This window comes from Myotis daubentonii, chromosome 5, assembly GCF_963259705.1.
Source record: "Myotis daubentonii chromosome 5, mMyoDau2.1, whole genome shotgun sequence".
Taxonomy (NCBI): Eukaryota; Metazoa; Chordata; class Mammalia; order Chiroptera; family Vespertilionidae; genus Myotis; species Myotis daubentonii.
The window spans coordinates 69,205,704-69,220,415 of record NC_081844.1 but is presented as its reverse complement, the minus strand read 5'-3'; the positions used below and the strand labels follow the sequence as shown (position 1 = coordinate 69,220,415).

Here is a 14,712-nt window from a genome sequence, read left to right as displayed (position 1 = left end):
GGTCACATAGCTAGTGGAAGAACTAGCTCTGATATTTTCCATCGCTGCCTCCAAGCGATGACTTGAGACCACAAAAGTACATGGAATGGAGTGCATGTAAGCCTTGTGAAATCTAAATAAACTGTGTATTGTACCAATTTAAACAAAAACAAAAAAAGGAAGAAAAAATTACTTCTTAGGAATACACACAGCACCCAAACAAAGTAAATATTTGTAAAAGCCCATGGAAAAGAGGAGCTAGGTGTGAAAAACCATTAGATTATTTGCTGAATGTTTCTCATTGGATGAGACCATCCACCTGATGAGTTTCCTTAGATGACTGCTTAAAATAGATGCTTACCCCTCTAAACGAACAAATAAGTTTCTAATTTACCTGCTCTATCTAAACACAGTTTTTGTTACTTAAACGTGTATTGAAAATACGTGATTTAAAAGTAAAGTTACAAGATAAAAATTAGGTCTGCATTTTTGTGGAGTAAAGTTGTACATTGTGGTATTTTTTTTAATTCATTTATGCCTTTGAGATATGTATCAACTATATGAGGATAAAAGTGCAGAAAAAATTAGGATTGCATTGTTTAAATATCAGAGTGATAGGAGATAAAAATACTAGATGGCAAAAGAGATGTTGAGTACCACTTCAGCAATAGTGCTAATTTTTAGGAAAGACTTTTCATTCCTTGGCACTGTACAAGAATTTCTATTTTTGTTTCACTTTGTTTTTTCCTGTCTCCCTGGTTATTTAAAAGTATAGAAGGCAATTATGTCAGTTTGGCTTGATACAGACTTCAACACTGGGTCCTATTTCTGCAGAAGCTGGCTGGTGTAACACTCTGATGTGGTGGCATTAAGTATCTGGTATGGCTCCAGATGGTACCTCCATTTGATAAATTGGAGTTATCTTTACCCTGGCCTTGGATTATTATCTCTTCATGGTGGCACTGGATAGCAGTAAGCCATACCTAGAGTGTCCCAGAAAACCTGATCTTTTTACATTGTTCTTGGGACTGAAATGGGACTTAAAAAGATCTGTGAGACCCTGAACTCCAGAACCAAACTATAGTAAATTATGTGTGTTTGATTTATTTTCTGTTCCTCATTAGTCAGGTGTTTACAGCAAGGGATATACTGGCTCTAGATTTGGAGTGCTAACTCTTTTTTTTTTTTTATCTTTATTGTTGAAAGTATTACAGATGTCCCCTTTCCCCACATTGACCTCCTTCACCCCACCTACCCCCAGGCCTTCACCACACTATGGTCTGTGTCTTTGGGTTATGCATATAGGCATATTAGTTCTTTGCTTAATCTCTCCACCCTGTCAACCCTCCACCCCACCCCACCTCGGCCTTACCTCTGGAGTGCTCTTATGGCCTATATTACATGGAGTTAAAGTGATTTGGAAGGCTGGCTTTTCTAGTATAGGGTTGAAAATTAGAAATAACTACACAATTTTATAGTAGTGTACAAAATATTTGAAGAGTTCAGTGCACTCGGGTTTTCCCATTTCCCTTGCAACTTTCTACTTTTACTATATATATATATATATATATATATATATATATATATATATATATATTTGGCCTTTCTGCCGGAACCGCCATATTCCAGTAATTTGCCAAAATGACTAACACAAAAGGAAAGAAGAGAGGCATCCACTATATGTTCTCTAGGCCTTTTAGAAAACATGGAGTTGTTCCTTTGTCCACATACATGCAAATCTACAAGGTGATATTGTGGACATCAAGGGAATGGGCACCATTCAAAAAGGAATGCCCCACAAATGCCACCCAACATGCACTGGGCATTGTTGTGAACAAGAGAGTTAAGGGCAAGATCTTGCCAAAAGAATTTATGTACATATTGAGCATAGTAAGCACTCTAAGAACCAAGATAGCTTCCTGAAACGTGTGAAGGAATATTATCAGAAAAAGAAGGAAGCCAAAGAGAAAGGTACCTGGGTTCAACTGAAGCATCAGCCTGCTCCACCCACAGAAGCACACTTTGTGAGAACCAAAGGAACAGAGCCTGAGTTGCTGGAGCCCATTCCCTATGAATTCATGGCATGATAAGTGGAGGGGGGAAAATAAAAAGACTTCTGTGCCAATAAAAATGTTTCTTTTAATTGAGTAGAAATGTGGCATCCCTTCCTCCCAAAAAATAATTAAAGAAAACTTTGTGAACTAGAAAAAATATATAGATAAGTAGCTAGATATAGATATAGATTTCAGAGAGGAAGGGAGAGGGAGAAAGAGATAGAAACATCAATGATGAGAGAGTAATCAGCTGCCTCCTGCTGGCCTACACTGGGGATCCAGCCGGCATCCTGGGCATGTGCTCTGACTGGGAATCAACTGGGACCTTCTGGTTCAAAGGTCAATGCGCAACCACTGAGCCACACCGGCCAGGCACAGCTTTCTAGTAGTACTTTTTAAAAAAAAAAAGAATTTGGGTGCTTTTTTCTTTTTTAAATCCTCACCTGAGGATATTTTTCCATTGATTTTTAGAGAGAATAGAAGAGCAGGAAAGACAGAGAAAAATATCGATGTGAGAGAAACACATTGATTGGTTGCCTCCTGCAGGCATCCCAACCAGGGCCCGGACCAGGGAGGAGCCTGCAACCGAGGTACATGCCCTTGATTGAAATCAAACCCAGGAACCTCTGGTTCACAGTCATATGCTTTGTCCACTGAGCCAAACCGGCTAGGGCAAACTTTCTATTTTTATATGTTTGTCTTGTTTTTATTTATTACCAACCTAGAAGAATAGTGCCAAGGAAAATAGGATTGTCTCATGACCAGTTTAGCACTTCTTACTGTGAAATGTGAGTGCTGGAATTTGGGGTTCCAACACTAACATGGGATCTGCTTATTGCCGTTGATGCCATAGATGTTACAGAGGAAGACATTGACCCCTTCCTTTTCCTGCCACTGTAGAGAAAATAAGTGTCCTGTAATACTCCCAAAAGACAATGAAGTCCTGTGTTACGACATTCACTGTTCTACTGCAATTTAATAAATATACACAAAGTGCTATTTTTTTAATCCCAGAATGACCCAAGGAGTGAAATAATTAAAAGCATCATTCATCTCTTAGAATTCTCTTTCCTTATGCTCTAGAAACTCCCTGAATAGAGTTATATATCTAAATATATTAAAAGAGTTGACTTCCTATTTGGAAAATGGAGCACTAATTCAGAATTTTGGTAATTGGTTAAAGAGTAAACTGTTCCATTTTCACCCCAGCAGAATATACTTCAATCCAACTCTGACATCAATCTCTCACAGATTAAAATCACAGGAGTTAGTGCAATTCCTACAGGTTAAGGGCTCAGTCCTCCAGATGCCATTACTTCTGATGCCAGCCACACTCAAAACTGATTTAGCTAAAAATTTGGAGGTTTCTGTGACTCCTGTGGATTGATAATTTGCTAGAACATTCAAAGAAACTCAGGAAACCACTGTACTTATTCTAGTGGGCAGCGGGAATGGCACTAGGTGTTAGACCAGTGGGGTTAGACTGGACCTGGGTTCAGCAAACTTGGTACTTGAGTTCTGTGTGGGAAATAATTCAGAGCCAAGACTCAAACCTTAAGAGAAAATCCTATATTATAAAAGCCTAAAACACTAAATGTCTGGTCATCCGGTTAGCCATTCAACCAATCAAAGCGTAATATGCTAATGATATGCTAAGGCCGCTCAACTGTTTGCTATGATGTGCACTGACCACCAGGGGGCAGACGATCCGACCGGTAAGTTAGCTTGCTGCTGGGGTCTGGCTGACTGGGACTGAGCAAGATGGGCCAGGATGAGCAAGATACGCCCTGGAGACCTCCCGTGGTCCCTCCCCGGCTGGCCGACCTCCCATGTCCCTCCCTGGCCCCAATTGTGCACTGGTGGGGTCCCTCGGCCTGGCCTGCACCCTCTCACAATCTGGCCAGAGGGATACCCCCCACCCTAGTGCACAAATTTCATGCACTGGGCCTCTAGTTTATTTATAAAATGACAGTGGTAGAAGAATAATTCATAGAAGAAATGGATTTAAGAAACAAGTTATAGAAGCAAAGGAGGAAGGGCCCTAGGAGCCTAGTGAGGAAGGTCTAGGTGACAGGCCTGAGGGGATGGGGAAGGGAAAGGCGCAGGTGAACTCTGAGGAGGGAGAGTGCATCGGATCCTTATGGGGATTCTAATCAGAGTACCATTGATGATCAAGGCCAATTTGCCATACACATGCGTGGAGGCAAGGACATAGTAGTATTATTAGGTGAAAGGCCTCTTTGCCCTATGCAAGTATGAGGGCAATGACTCAGTAGCAATATACATACTACATAAGCACACCCTTATGTAACCTGTTTATGTTTATACTAGAGGCCCAGTGCATGAAATTTGTGCACTGGGTTGGGGGGGGTGTTATCCCTAAGGCCGGATTGTGCGAGGGCACACGCCAGGCCGAGGGACCCCACCAGTGCACAATTGGGGCCAGGGAGGGACATGGGAGGTTGGCCAACCGGGGAGGGACCACGGGAGGTCTCCAGGGCATGTCCAGCCCATCCTGGCCCATCTCACTCAGTCCCAGTCGGCCAGGCCCCAGCAGCAAGCTAACCTACCGGTCAGATCGTCTGCCCCCTGGTGGTCAGTGCACATCATAGCAAACAGTTGAGCGGCCTTAGCATATCATTAGCATATTATGCTTTGATTGGTTGAGTTGTTAACTGGATGACCAGACATTTAACGTTTTAGGCTTTTATTATATAGGACTAGAGGCCCGGTGCACAAAAATTTGTGCACTCGGGGGGGAAAGGGGGTCCCTCAGCCCAGCCTGTGCCCTCTCCCCATCTGGAACCCCTCGGGATGACCACCTGCTGGCTTAGGCCTGCTCCCCGGGGGATTGGGCCTAAGATGGCAATCAGACATCCCTCTGGCAGCCCGGCAGCCCTCAGGGGATGCCCACTTGCCAGCAGGGAGCAGACCCAAGCTGCAGTCGGACATCCTTAGTGCTGCTGAGGAGGCGGGAGAGGCTCCCACCACCACCACTGTACTGGCAGCCATCAGCCTGGCTTGTGGCTGAACAGAGCTCCTCCCATGTGAGAGCTCCCTGACCACCAGGGGGCAGCTCCTGCATTTAGCGTCTGTCCCCCGGTGGTCAGTGTGTGTCATAGTGACCAGTCATTCCCAGTCCTTCTGCTGTTAGGGTCAGTTTTCATATTACCCTTTTACTATATAGGATAGAGGCCTGGTGCACGGGTGGGGGCCAGCTAGTTTGCTCTGAAGGGTGTCCCGGATCAGGGTGGGGGTCCCGCTTGGGTACCTGGCCAGCCTGGATGAGGGGCTGATGACTGTTTGCAGCTGGTCACACCCCCTTCAGGGTGGGCGTCCCCACTGGGGTGCCTGGCCAGCCTGGATGAGGGCATGATGGCTGTTTGCAGCTGGTCACACCCCCTTCGTGGTGGGGGTCCGCACTGGGGTGCCTGGCCAGTCTGGGTGAGGGGCTGAGGGCCGTTTTCAGGCTGGCGGGTGACTGAAGCTCCCAACCTCTCCTTTTTTCTTTTTTTTTTTTATTCTGGGATTTATTTACCTTCTATGGCTGTCACTGGAGCTGAGAGCCGGCTTTAGCCCTAAGGCTCGGCTCCAGCTCTGAGACCTCGGCTGCTGAAAGCAGGTATCTGGGTTTGTTTGGGTTCTATAATTATAACACTGTTGTGGTCCTGCTAGCTCCAGCTCTGACAGCTGAAAGCAGGTTTCTGGGGATGGTTTAGCTTCTATAATTGCAACCTTGTTTCTTAGACTGCAGCTCTGAGGCCGGCAGCGGCAGGTGGGGAACGTTGGCTTCCTCCATCACTGGAGCAAGCAAGCCTCCTGTTCACTTCAGCTGCCTGGCTGCCGGCCGCCATCTTGGTTGGCAGTTAATTTGCATATCTCCCTGATTAGCCAATGGGAAGGGTAGTGAAGTTATGGTTAATTACCATGTTTCTCTATTATTAGATAGGATAGCACAAGTGTCACAGATTGGCATGAGGCCTCTTCTGTCTGAGTGTGTATCAATAATTGGCACAAGGCCTCTTTTGTTTGAGTGTGTATATAAGTTGTCACTGACTAGCTGGTGCTGGGACGCTTTGTGGGGCTGCTTTTGTAGGGCTACTTTGAAGAATGACTTTGTCTGATGGCCCCTGTAGTAGCAATGGCTATTTGGTCTACAATAAAGTCTCTCCTATATATGCCTACAACTTCTCATGTCTTCATCTAATGAAGGGCATCCAAGGAGCTGTTCACCCAACAGTCCTCCTTCCCAAAAGCTTTTTGTTTGTTTGTTAATCCTCACCCCAGGATATTTTTCCCATTGGTTTTTAGAGACAGTGAAAGGGAGGGGAAAGACAGAGAGAGAGGGAGAAACATCGATGTTAGACACATGGATTGGTTGCCTCCTGCACAGATCAAGCCTGCAACCGAGGTATATACCCTTGACCAGAATTGAACCTACAACCCATCAGTCCGCAGGCCAGTGCTCTATCCACTGAGCCAAACCAGCTAGGGCCCAAAAGATTTTAAGGGTGGAAATCTTAGGTGATATCCCATGTAAGGATCTCTAAAGATTATTCCTTTCAGGGTTGGGGTCTCCACTGATTGATTGGTGGGTGCTAGGGCAGGGGGTCATTATTCAATGCAGCTGGTCCTGAGGTCAGTATTGGTATCACTTACCTGGTTTTGCTGCTTTTCTGGGCCTGGAACTTAAATACAACAGAAGCCTAGATGTTATCTCTGGGGGAGAAAGGTGAGGGGGTCTAAAATGAGCAGAGATGAAAGAGCAAGGCATCCAAAGCACATACCCAGCAATATGCCAGGGGAAGAAAGGTCACTCTGGGAATGAAGTCCTGCCCGATAATTGTTCCTTGCTAGGCACCTGGGACTTTCCACGCTGGTGACCTGTACCTGGCCCATCCTTCTTGCTCTACTCATGTCTTTCTAACTGTCTACCACATCATGATTACAGCTTTATTGTAAAAGATTACAACTTAGAAACAGCAAAATGAAAAGGTGAATGAGGCAAGGTATAGGAGTGAATATGGAGCTTCCATGCCCTCTCTCACACATGTTCAGTAACCAAGAAACTCTACCAAGCCCCAGTGTCCAGATTTCTTATTGAGTGTTCATGATTTTTATCTCATTGGTCATGTGATTAAACTTCACCCAGCTCCCTTTCCCTCCAGGAGGTCAGGCTGGCCCAAAATCAATCCTCCAATCAAATGATTGTTTTTTTCTGGTAATTAGCCAGAAACTATCCTGAGACTTTTTAGGGACCCTCCAGGAGTCTCCTCATTAGCATAACAAAGGTACTCTATCAGAAAATTCCAAGGGTTTTAGGAACTCCAAGCCAAGAATTGGGATTAAAAAACAGATACATCCTTTATTATATAACACTCACATTTACCCTCCAAGAAAAGCATAGTCAAGCAATTTGAACATATGCTACATATAATTTATTGATTTTAATGATTGCACTAAAGTACAAATGTGTATAATGAGGACAGCATTTCAGAAAACAGTTTGCCTTTTAACATTTGTTTAATGAATAAGAAACAAAATATTAAGAGGCAATGGTTTCTGTTTTTTTGTTTTTTGTGGCTACGTGAATGGAAAAATATACACAAATATATATAGACAAACTTTCAAAGCTCATTTGCTTATAAGCAAATTTATTCAGGTTTATAGAATTTATTTTCTTTGTTTTCCTATTAGTAGGAAAATGTTAAGAAGCTAATTGTCATCTCTGGTATTAAAAGCACTGAGCGGGTTAGACTAGATATTCTATTCAAATGCTAAGAAGTACAGTTGGTTTCTCCTCGTGTGTAAGACAATCTCTGATGTGGCCCTCCTGATCCCATCCCTTGATATTCAAGCCTCTGTAATTTCTTCCCTTTGAGTGTGGGCAGTACCTGTGATTTGCCTTCTAAACTATAGAATATGGCAACAGCGATTGGATGTCACTCCCATTGAAACCAGGCAACCAATTGGTCTGGGCTGCCTGTCACTACTTGAGCCAATTAAGCATAGACAGGGTTGAATCATATAGGAGCATCCTATATAATAAAAGAGAAACATGTAAATTGACTGACCCTCTGCTACACTCACCAGCCAATCAGGAGTGGGTATGCAAAATAACCTGCCCCAAAAAGTGGGTTAATTTGCATATACAGGCGCTGGGCAGAGAGCAGAGCTGGAGAGCCGATAGCTTGAGGGGACGTGACTCCCTCGGTCGCTCCCCCAAGCCGCCGGGCGGAGAGCAGAGCAGGAGAGCTGGCGGAGAGTGGAGTAGCTTGGGGAACTTGGCTCCCCAAGCCACCAGAGGGAGAGCAGAGAGGGAGAGCTGTCGGCTTGGAGGACTTGGCAGAGTGGGAGGCCAGGAAGGAGACAGAGCAGGAAAGGAAAACTAAGAGCGCGGGGAGCACCAGGAATTCTGGGAATAGTAGTTCTGGTGGCAGCCCCAGGATCAGAAGCGGAAGCCCAGAGCACGGGAGCACCAGAAATGCTGGGAATCGTAGTTCTGGTGGCAGATGGATCTCCTAGACCAGTGATGGTGAGTCTATGACACACGTGTCAGAGGTGACATGCGAACTCATTTTTTTGGTTGATTTTTCTTTGTTAAATGGCATTTAAATATATAAAATAAATATCAAAAATATAAGTCTTTGTTTTACTATGGTTGCAAATATCAAAAAATTTCTATATGTGACACGGCACCAGAGTTAAGTTAGGGTTTTTTGTTTTTTTGTTTTTGTGTGTGTGTTTTTTTTATGCTTGTCTCCAAGACCTGACACTGAGAGCCACCATCAGGCAGTCAGTGTGCTGGCAGTGGGGCTGCTGTAGCATTGGAATGGAACCCATTAACCACAGCACTTAAGTTAGGGATTTTCAAAATGCTGACACGCCAAGCTCAAAAGGTTCGCCATCACTGTTCACTAGAGCAGTGGTTCTCAGCCTTCTGGCCCTTTAAATACAGTTCCTCATGTTGTGGTGACCCCCAACCATAAAATTATTTTCGTTGCTACTTCATAACTGTAATTTTGCTACTGCTATGAATCATAATATAAATATCTGATATGCAGGATCATAATGTAAATATCTGATGTGCAGGATGGTCTTAGGTGACCCCTGTGAAAGGGTTGTTCGACCCCCCAAGGGGTCGCGACCCACAGGTTGAGAAGCGCTGCTAGAGCAAAGTGAGCCTGGAGTAAGTTACTGTTGCAGTGGGGGATGGAGGGAAAGCAAAGGTGAGAGACATAAGTAAAATCAGAGTGTCTAAGAAAAATTAAAGGGATGATATCCTAAAACTTCCAGGAAATGTCCACCAATGAAGCAAAGAAAAAAAATGCCTCTATTATTCTGTGAGCAACAAACCAAACTGGATTGGGGGGTCTCAGACAATTCGCTCATTTGATTGCAAAGACAGACAGAAACTCCTGGATTGGAGAGGGCTCCCCTGAGGGCTCCCAGATTAGAGAGGGTGCAGGTCAGGATGAGGGACCCCCAAGTCCCCCCAGGGCATGAATGTCATGCACCGGGCCTCTAGTTTATTTCAATAATGCCAGCAGTACGGGAGAGCAGCAGGTCATCCATGAAAATCTGCTCTGCACCTTCCCCTCATAAGCCAATTTATTTGGGGTAGGACAAAGATTACAAGGGGATGTAGGGAAAAGAATAAGAATGGGTATAGCCGAGACCGGTTTGGCTCAGTGGATAGAGTGTTGGCCTGCAGACTGAAGGGTCCTAGGTTCAATTCCGGTCGGGGGCATGTGCCTGGGTTGCGGGCACATCCCCAGTGGGAGATGTGCAGGAGGCGGCTGATCGATGTTTCTCTCTCATCGATGTTTCTGGCTCTCTATCTCTCTCCCTTCCTCTCTGTAAAAAATCAATAAAATATATTAAAAAAAAAAAGAATGGGTATAATAATTACAGGCAGTGTGGGTGGGACTCCCTTATCTTTCCATGATAATGGCCTAAATTCCAAGGATGACTCCGAGATCCCTTGGGCATACAACTCCCAGCCAGGTTAGAATGTGCTGTCTTTCATCAGAACAAGCAAGCACAGTTAACAGAGCATGATTATTATTTCTTGTAACTATAACTAGTCCCCAATATTCTATTTCTGCCCCTAACACCATAACCGGGTTATGTTACATGGTAAAGTTGATGGAATTGTTATGCCCAGATTTCAGGATCCCCAAAAGACCATCAGGGAGCCGAGTCTGATGCAAAAGCAAAAGAGCCTTTATTCGAGCTAGCTCGAGCTCCCCGTCCACCACACTCGCCGACGCAGAGGCAGGAGGCAGAGAGAGAGAGAGAGAGAGAGAGAGAGAGAGAGAGAGAGAGAGAGAGAGAGAGAGAGCTCTGTGGGGTGAGGGGTTTTATAGGGGGGTTGGAGTAAGGGGAGGAGAGAGGACTGTGGGCCCTGCCGATTGGCCAGGCGCAAGTCGGGGTCTTGTTACACAGGATGTGGTTGTGTCTATGGCACGCACTTCCCTTGATTATCATTGGTTAGTTTAAAGAAATCCTAGGTGTGGCTAGCAGAGGCTTGGGCTTCCGGGAAGAAGCTCCTTGCTGAGCACATGGCTGCTGCCCAAAAATGGAGGATCCGGGGCAAGATGGAGGGCGTAGCCCTCGCCCTTTCAGAATGACACTCGCTTAGTTACATTAAGTTATGTAAGACTTGCTAGCCACTAGCTTTCATTCTCCTGTTGGCCTTAAAGAAGAAAGCTGCCATATTGTGAACTTCCTGTGAAGAGAGTCATGTGGTAGGGAACTACGGAAAGCTCCTGGGAGCTGAGACTAGCAACTTTCCTATGCAGGTATTGTGTGGATATAAGTTTTCAACTTATGTGGGTAAATACTTAGGAGCATGATTGCTAGATTGTATCATGACTATGTTTAGTTTTGTAAGAGAAACTGCCAACTGTTTTCCAAAGTGGCTGTGTCATTTTGCATTCCTACTAATAACAAGTGAGACTTCTTGTTTATCCAAGGCCTTTCCAGCATTTGATATTGTAAATTTTTTGGATTTTGGCCATTCTAATGATTGAGTAGTAGTAACTTATTGTTTTAATAATGACATGTAATGTGGGACATCTTTTCATATGCTTACAGGGTGGGACAAAGGTAGGTTTATAATTATTCTTATGGAAAATAATGCAATAATTAATAAATAAAAATGCAAGAATGAACTCTGTTTTGCATACTCACAGCTGTATACTTTTGCTGCACCCTGTATTTTCCATCTGTACACCTTCTTTGGTGTGGTGTTTTTTCAGTTCTTTTGCCCAGTTTTTTAAATGGGTATTTTTTTTTTCCTTATTGCTGAGTTTTAATAGTTCCTTGTATATTTTGGATACAAGTCCTTTATCAGATAGGTGTTTTTCAAGTATTTTCTCACAGTCTTTGGCTTGTCTTTTCATTTCTTAATGGAGTTTATTTTTAATAAATGTTCATTGAATGAACCAATTTCTTTAAATATGTAGAATATCAGCTATATTTTCTGATTATACTATTACAGGAATTCTTCTGAGTGTTAATAGTTTTGCTTTTTACACTTAGCTCTCTAATCCTGATCCACGTACGTGGAATTTTTTTGTGTACTAAGTGTGAGGTGTTGGGAGGTTTACATGAGAACATGTGCATTTATGTGTGTAGTTTTCTGAATGGTTCCTGGCAAATAATGCAAAACTGTATAAGTTTTAGCCACTACTGTTGTTACCCAACAAATACTGATTTTTTTCTCTGAGTCACTGTGCTGAGAATGGGAAGAAAGACCCTACACTCAATAATTCACAGTTTAGTGAAGCTCAGGGCTCTACTTCATCTTTTCTACTTTTATCTCAGTTCTATTTTTGTTTTTCAGTATCTTAATTTTTCTTCAGTTTCACTGAGATGATTGGTGTATAACACTGTGTTAAACTGTATAAAAATAATGATCTGATATATGTATATATTGTGAAATGATTACCAATAAGTTTAGTTAACTAAACTTGTAAGTTTTTCTTGTGATGAGTGTTTTTAGGATAAGATAAATAATTGCAACATGGTAACTACAGTAATACATACTGTATTATATATTTGAAAGTTACTAAGAGTGGATCTATTTTTAAGTTTTACCTGGTATTTAAAGTGATGGTCAGAAAACTGACCTGCTGCCTAAAACAAAATATTTTAAAGTCATTTAAAATTTTGTTTCATAGATGTTGGTTACTACTGATGGGTGTGAGTAAGTTAGATGTTCTATACCGGAGACTTCTCCTTACAAAACTTTTTATCAGAGGATGGGGAAGGCCAGAGGATCTTAAAAGGTAAAATTTTTTCTGAATGCTTGTTCTGACTTTGTTTTATTAAACATTTAAAATTTTATTTCACTTTTAAAGTTCTTTGCTATAAATATAAAGTGATTGGAAAATTAAGTATCAAACAATATAAAAAAATGAAATTATTTCCTTTTCTCTTTTCTCCCTTTAATTACTTCTCTTGTTTTAACCCACATAATCATAAATTGAATTAGTTTAAAAGTCATTCAGTTGTGAAAATAAAGAGCTCTCAGAAATACAAGTTAGATTATTAACTTTAATAATTTTTTAATTGATTTAGAGTTTCCAGAGACTGAGCATTCCTGGGTAAATTGAAATTGTAATGACTATGAAACTGGGATATACTGTAGCTCATGTGAACATATGGACTTAAAATAAATTTTCAAGATTTGTGCTTTTAATTTTGAGTCTTATATATGTTAATTACTTTCTGAACAATGATATTTCTCACATTTTTCTGAGATAAAATGTCCAGCTTGCAAAAGACCAACAACCTACTCTTTTTCTTTGTTGACTAAAATTAAATTTTAGCATGTTTTATGACCTGGACTTAGTAATTTTTACTCACTATTCATCAGTCTCAACATATGGCTATACTAATTTTTTTTTTCCTTTTGTTCCCCTTTACCATAACAGACTCTTCGAATTCAGAAAGATAATTGGAAATCGAGAAAGATGTCAGAATCTGGTTTCAAGTGATTATCCAGTATACATCGATAAGGTAGTAAAATGAAATAAATGTATTTATAGAAATTCTGTTTTAACATAAATATGTGACAAGAATAGGTGGAGGGGCAGGAGCTAGAAGAGATTCACCTAAGAGCTTATATGCATATATGCATAACCTGTGGCAAAGGAAGGCAGGGGCAGAATGGAGGAGGTCATTGGGGGGAAAAAGAAGACATCTGTAATATTTTCAACACTAAAGATAAATTTTTTAAAAAAATAGGTTGAATGTTAAGAGTATAACAGTAAACACTAGAACATGAGTACACAGTATAGGTTTTTCATTTAATATTTTTAAAATGCTATGTGTTTCCTAACTGGATGCTTATAATAATTAAATTCATTTATGCTTAGGAGCATATACTTGCCTAAATATAAGAAAACTAGAGGCCCGGTGCATGGATTCATGTACTAATGGGGTTCTCTCTCCCTGGCCTGTAGGGATTGGCTAACATCCAACATCCTCTGAGGGATCCTGGATTGCAAAAGGGCACAGGCCAGGTCAAGGGACCCCATCAGTGCACAGTTGGGGCTGGGGAGGGACCGCAGGAGGTCTCCAGGTTGTGTCCGGCCTGTCTCACCTAGTCCCGATCAAGCTAACCTACCAGTTGGAGCATCTGCCCCCTGGTGGTCAGTGCATGTCATAGCGACTGGTTGAAGGGTCGAATGAATGGTTGGACACTTAGCATATTTGGCTTATATTATATAGGATATTAAGGACTGGATCTTTTTGAACCTCATTTTTTATCTTTAGGCTTATGGGAGTTAAAGTAAATTATTCAGCATTTCAAAAAAATTGGCAGTAACACAGGGAAGTACTCTACTTGGAGAATCACTACGTGAGAAGTTATTAGCAAAAATAACTCTTAAATAACATCAGGGAAATGGTATGGGATATAGTTAATTGCTGAGAAAAATGATAGAAAGAAGATGCTGTAATATTAGAGAAGTTGAAATATACAGCTTGTCCTTGAATAATGTCGTTTTGTTATAATGTTAATGAGATGTTGCAGAAACTTAACTCTTATTTATATCAATTAGCCGATGGTAAAATTGGTTTCCTTATAAAGTCACAGAATCTAAACTTTTGAACAATAATAGATACAGAGGCAGAGCTGCCTCAAACAGATTGTCAAACTGCAGCGGGAAGGCCGGGGAGGGTTGGGGGGCAGGAGGTAGGGGGGTAAGAGATCAACTAAAGGACTTGTATGCAGGCATATAAGCATAACCAATGGACATAAGACACTGGGGGATAGGGGAGGCTAGGGGACTGTCTAGGGCGGGGGGATAAAATGGATACATATGTAATACCCTTTGTAATACTTTAAGCAATAAAATAAATAAATAAATAAATAAATAATAAATAAATAAATAAAGTCACAGAATCTATCAAAGATGTTAAGTGAGGAACTACTGTATTTGAAATAGTTTTGTTTTTAAGCAACCACATGATTTTCTGGAAAATATTTCTAGGTTTATGAACTTGGATACTATTGGGAGGGGTTACAAATGGGTGAGCTTCACATTTCTCATTGCCATCAACCAAAGTAACTCTACTTTCATCTCTTTATATAGGATAACTTTAGAAGATTTCATTTTTCAAAAGTGTTCCATAGCTAAAGACAAAATTTTAATTGGCAATTCCT

The 14,712-nt window shown here is 41.8% G+C and overlaps 1 protein-coding gene across 2 annotated transcripts in view; it reads left to right on the top strand.

Annotated features, from left to right (window-relative positions):
• ABHD18 (abhydrolase domain containing 18) overlaps window positions 1-14,712 on the top strand; it is a 57,072-nt gene that overhangs the window by 1,733 nt on the left and 40,627 nt on the right. For both annotated transcript variants that reach the window (XM_059698073.1, XM_059698072.1), the window contains exons 2-3: window positions 12,221-12,328; window positions 12,977-13,061. In XM_059698073.1, coding sequence (XP_059554056.1) covers window positions 12,237-12,328; window positions 12,977-13,061 — 177 coding nt within the window. In that variant the 5' untranslated portion in view covers window positions 12,221-12,236. The remainder of the gene's footprint in view (window positions 1-12,220; window positions 12,329-12,976; window positions 13,062-14,712) is intronic.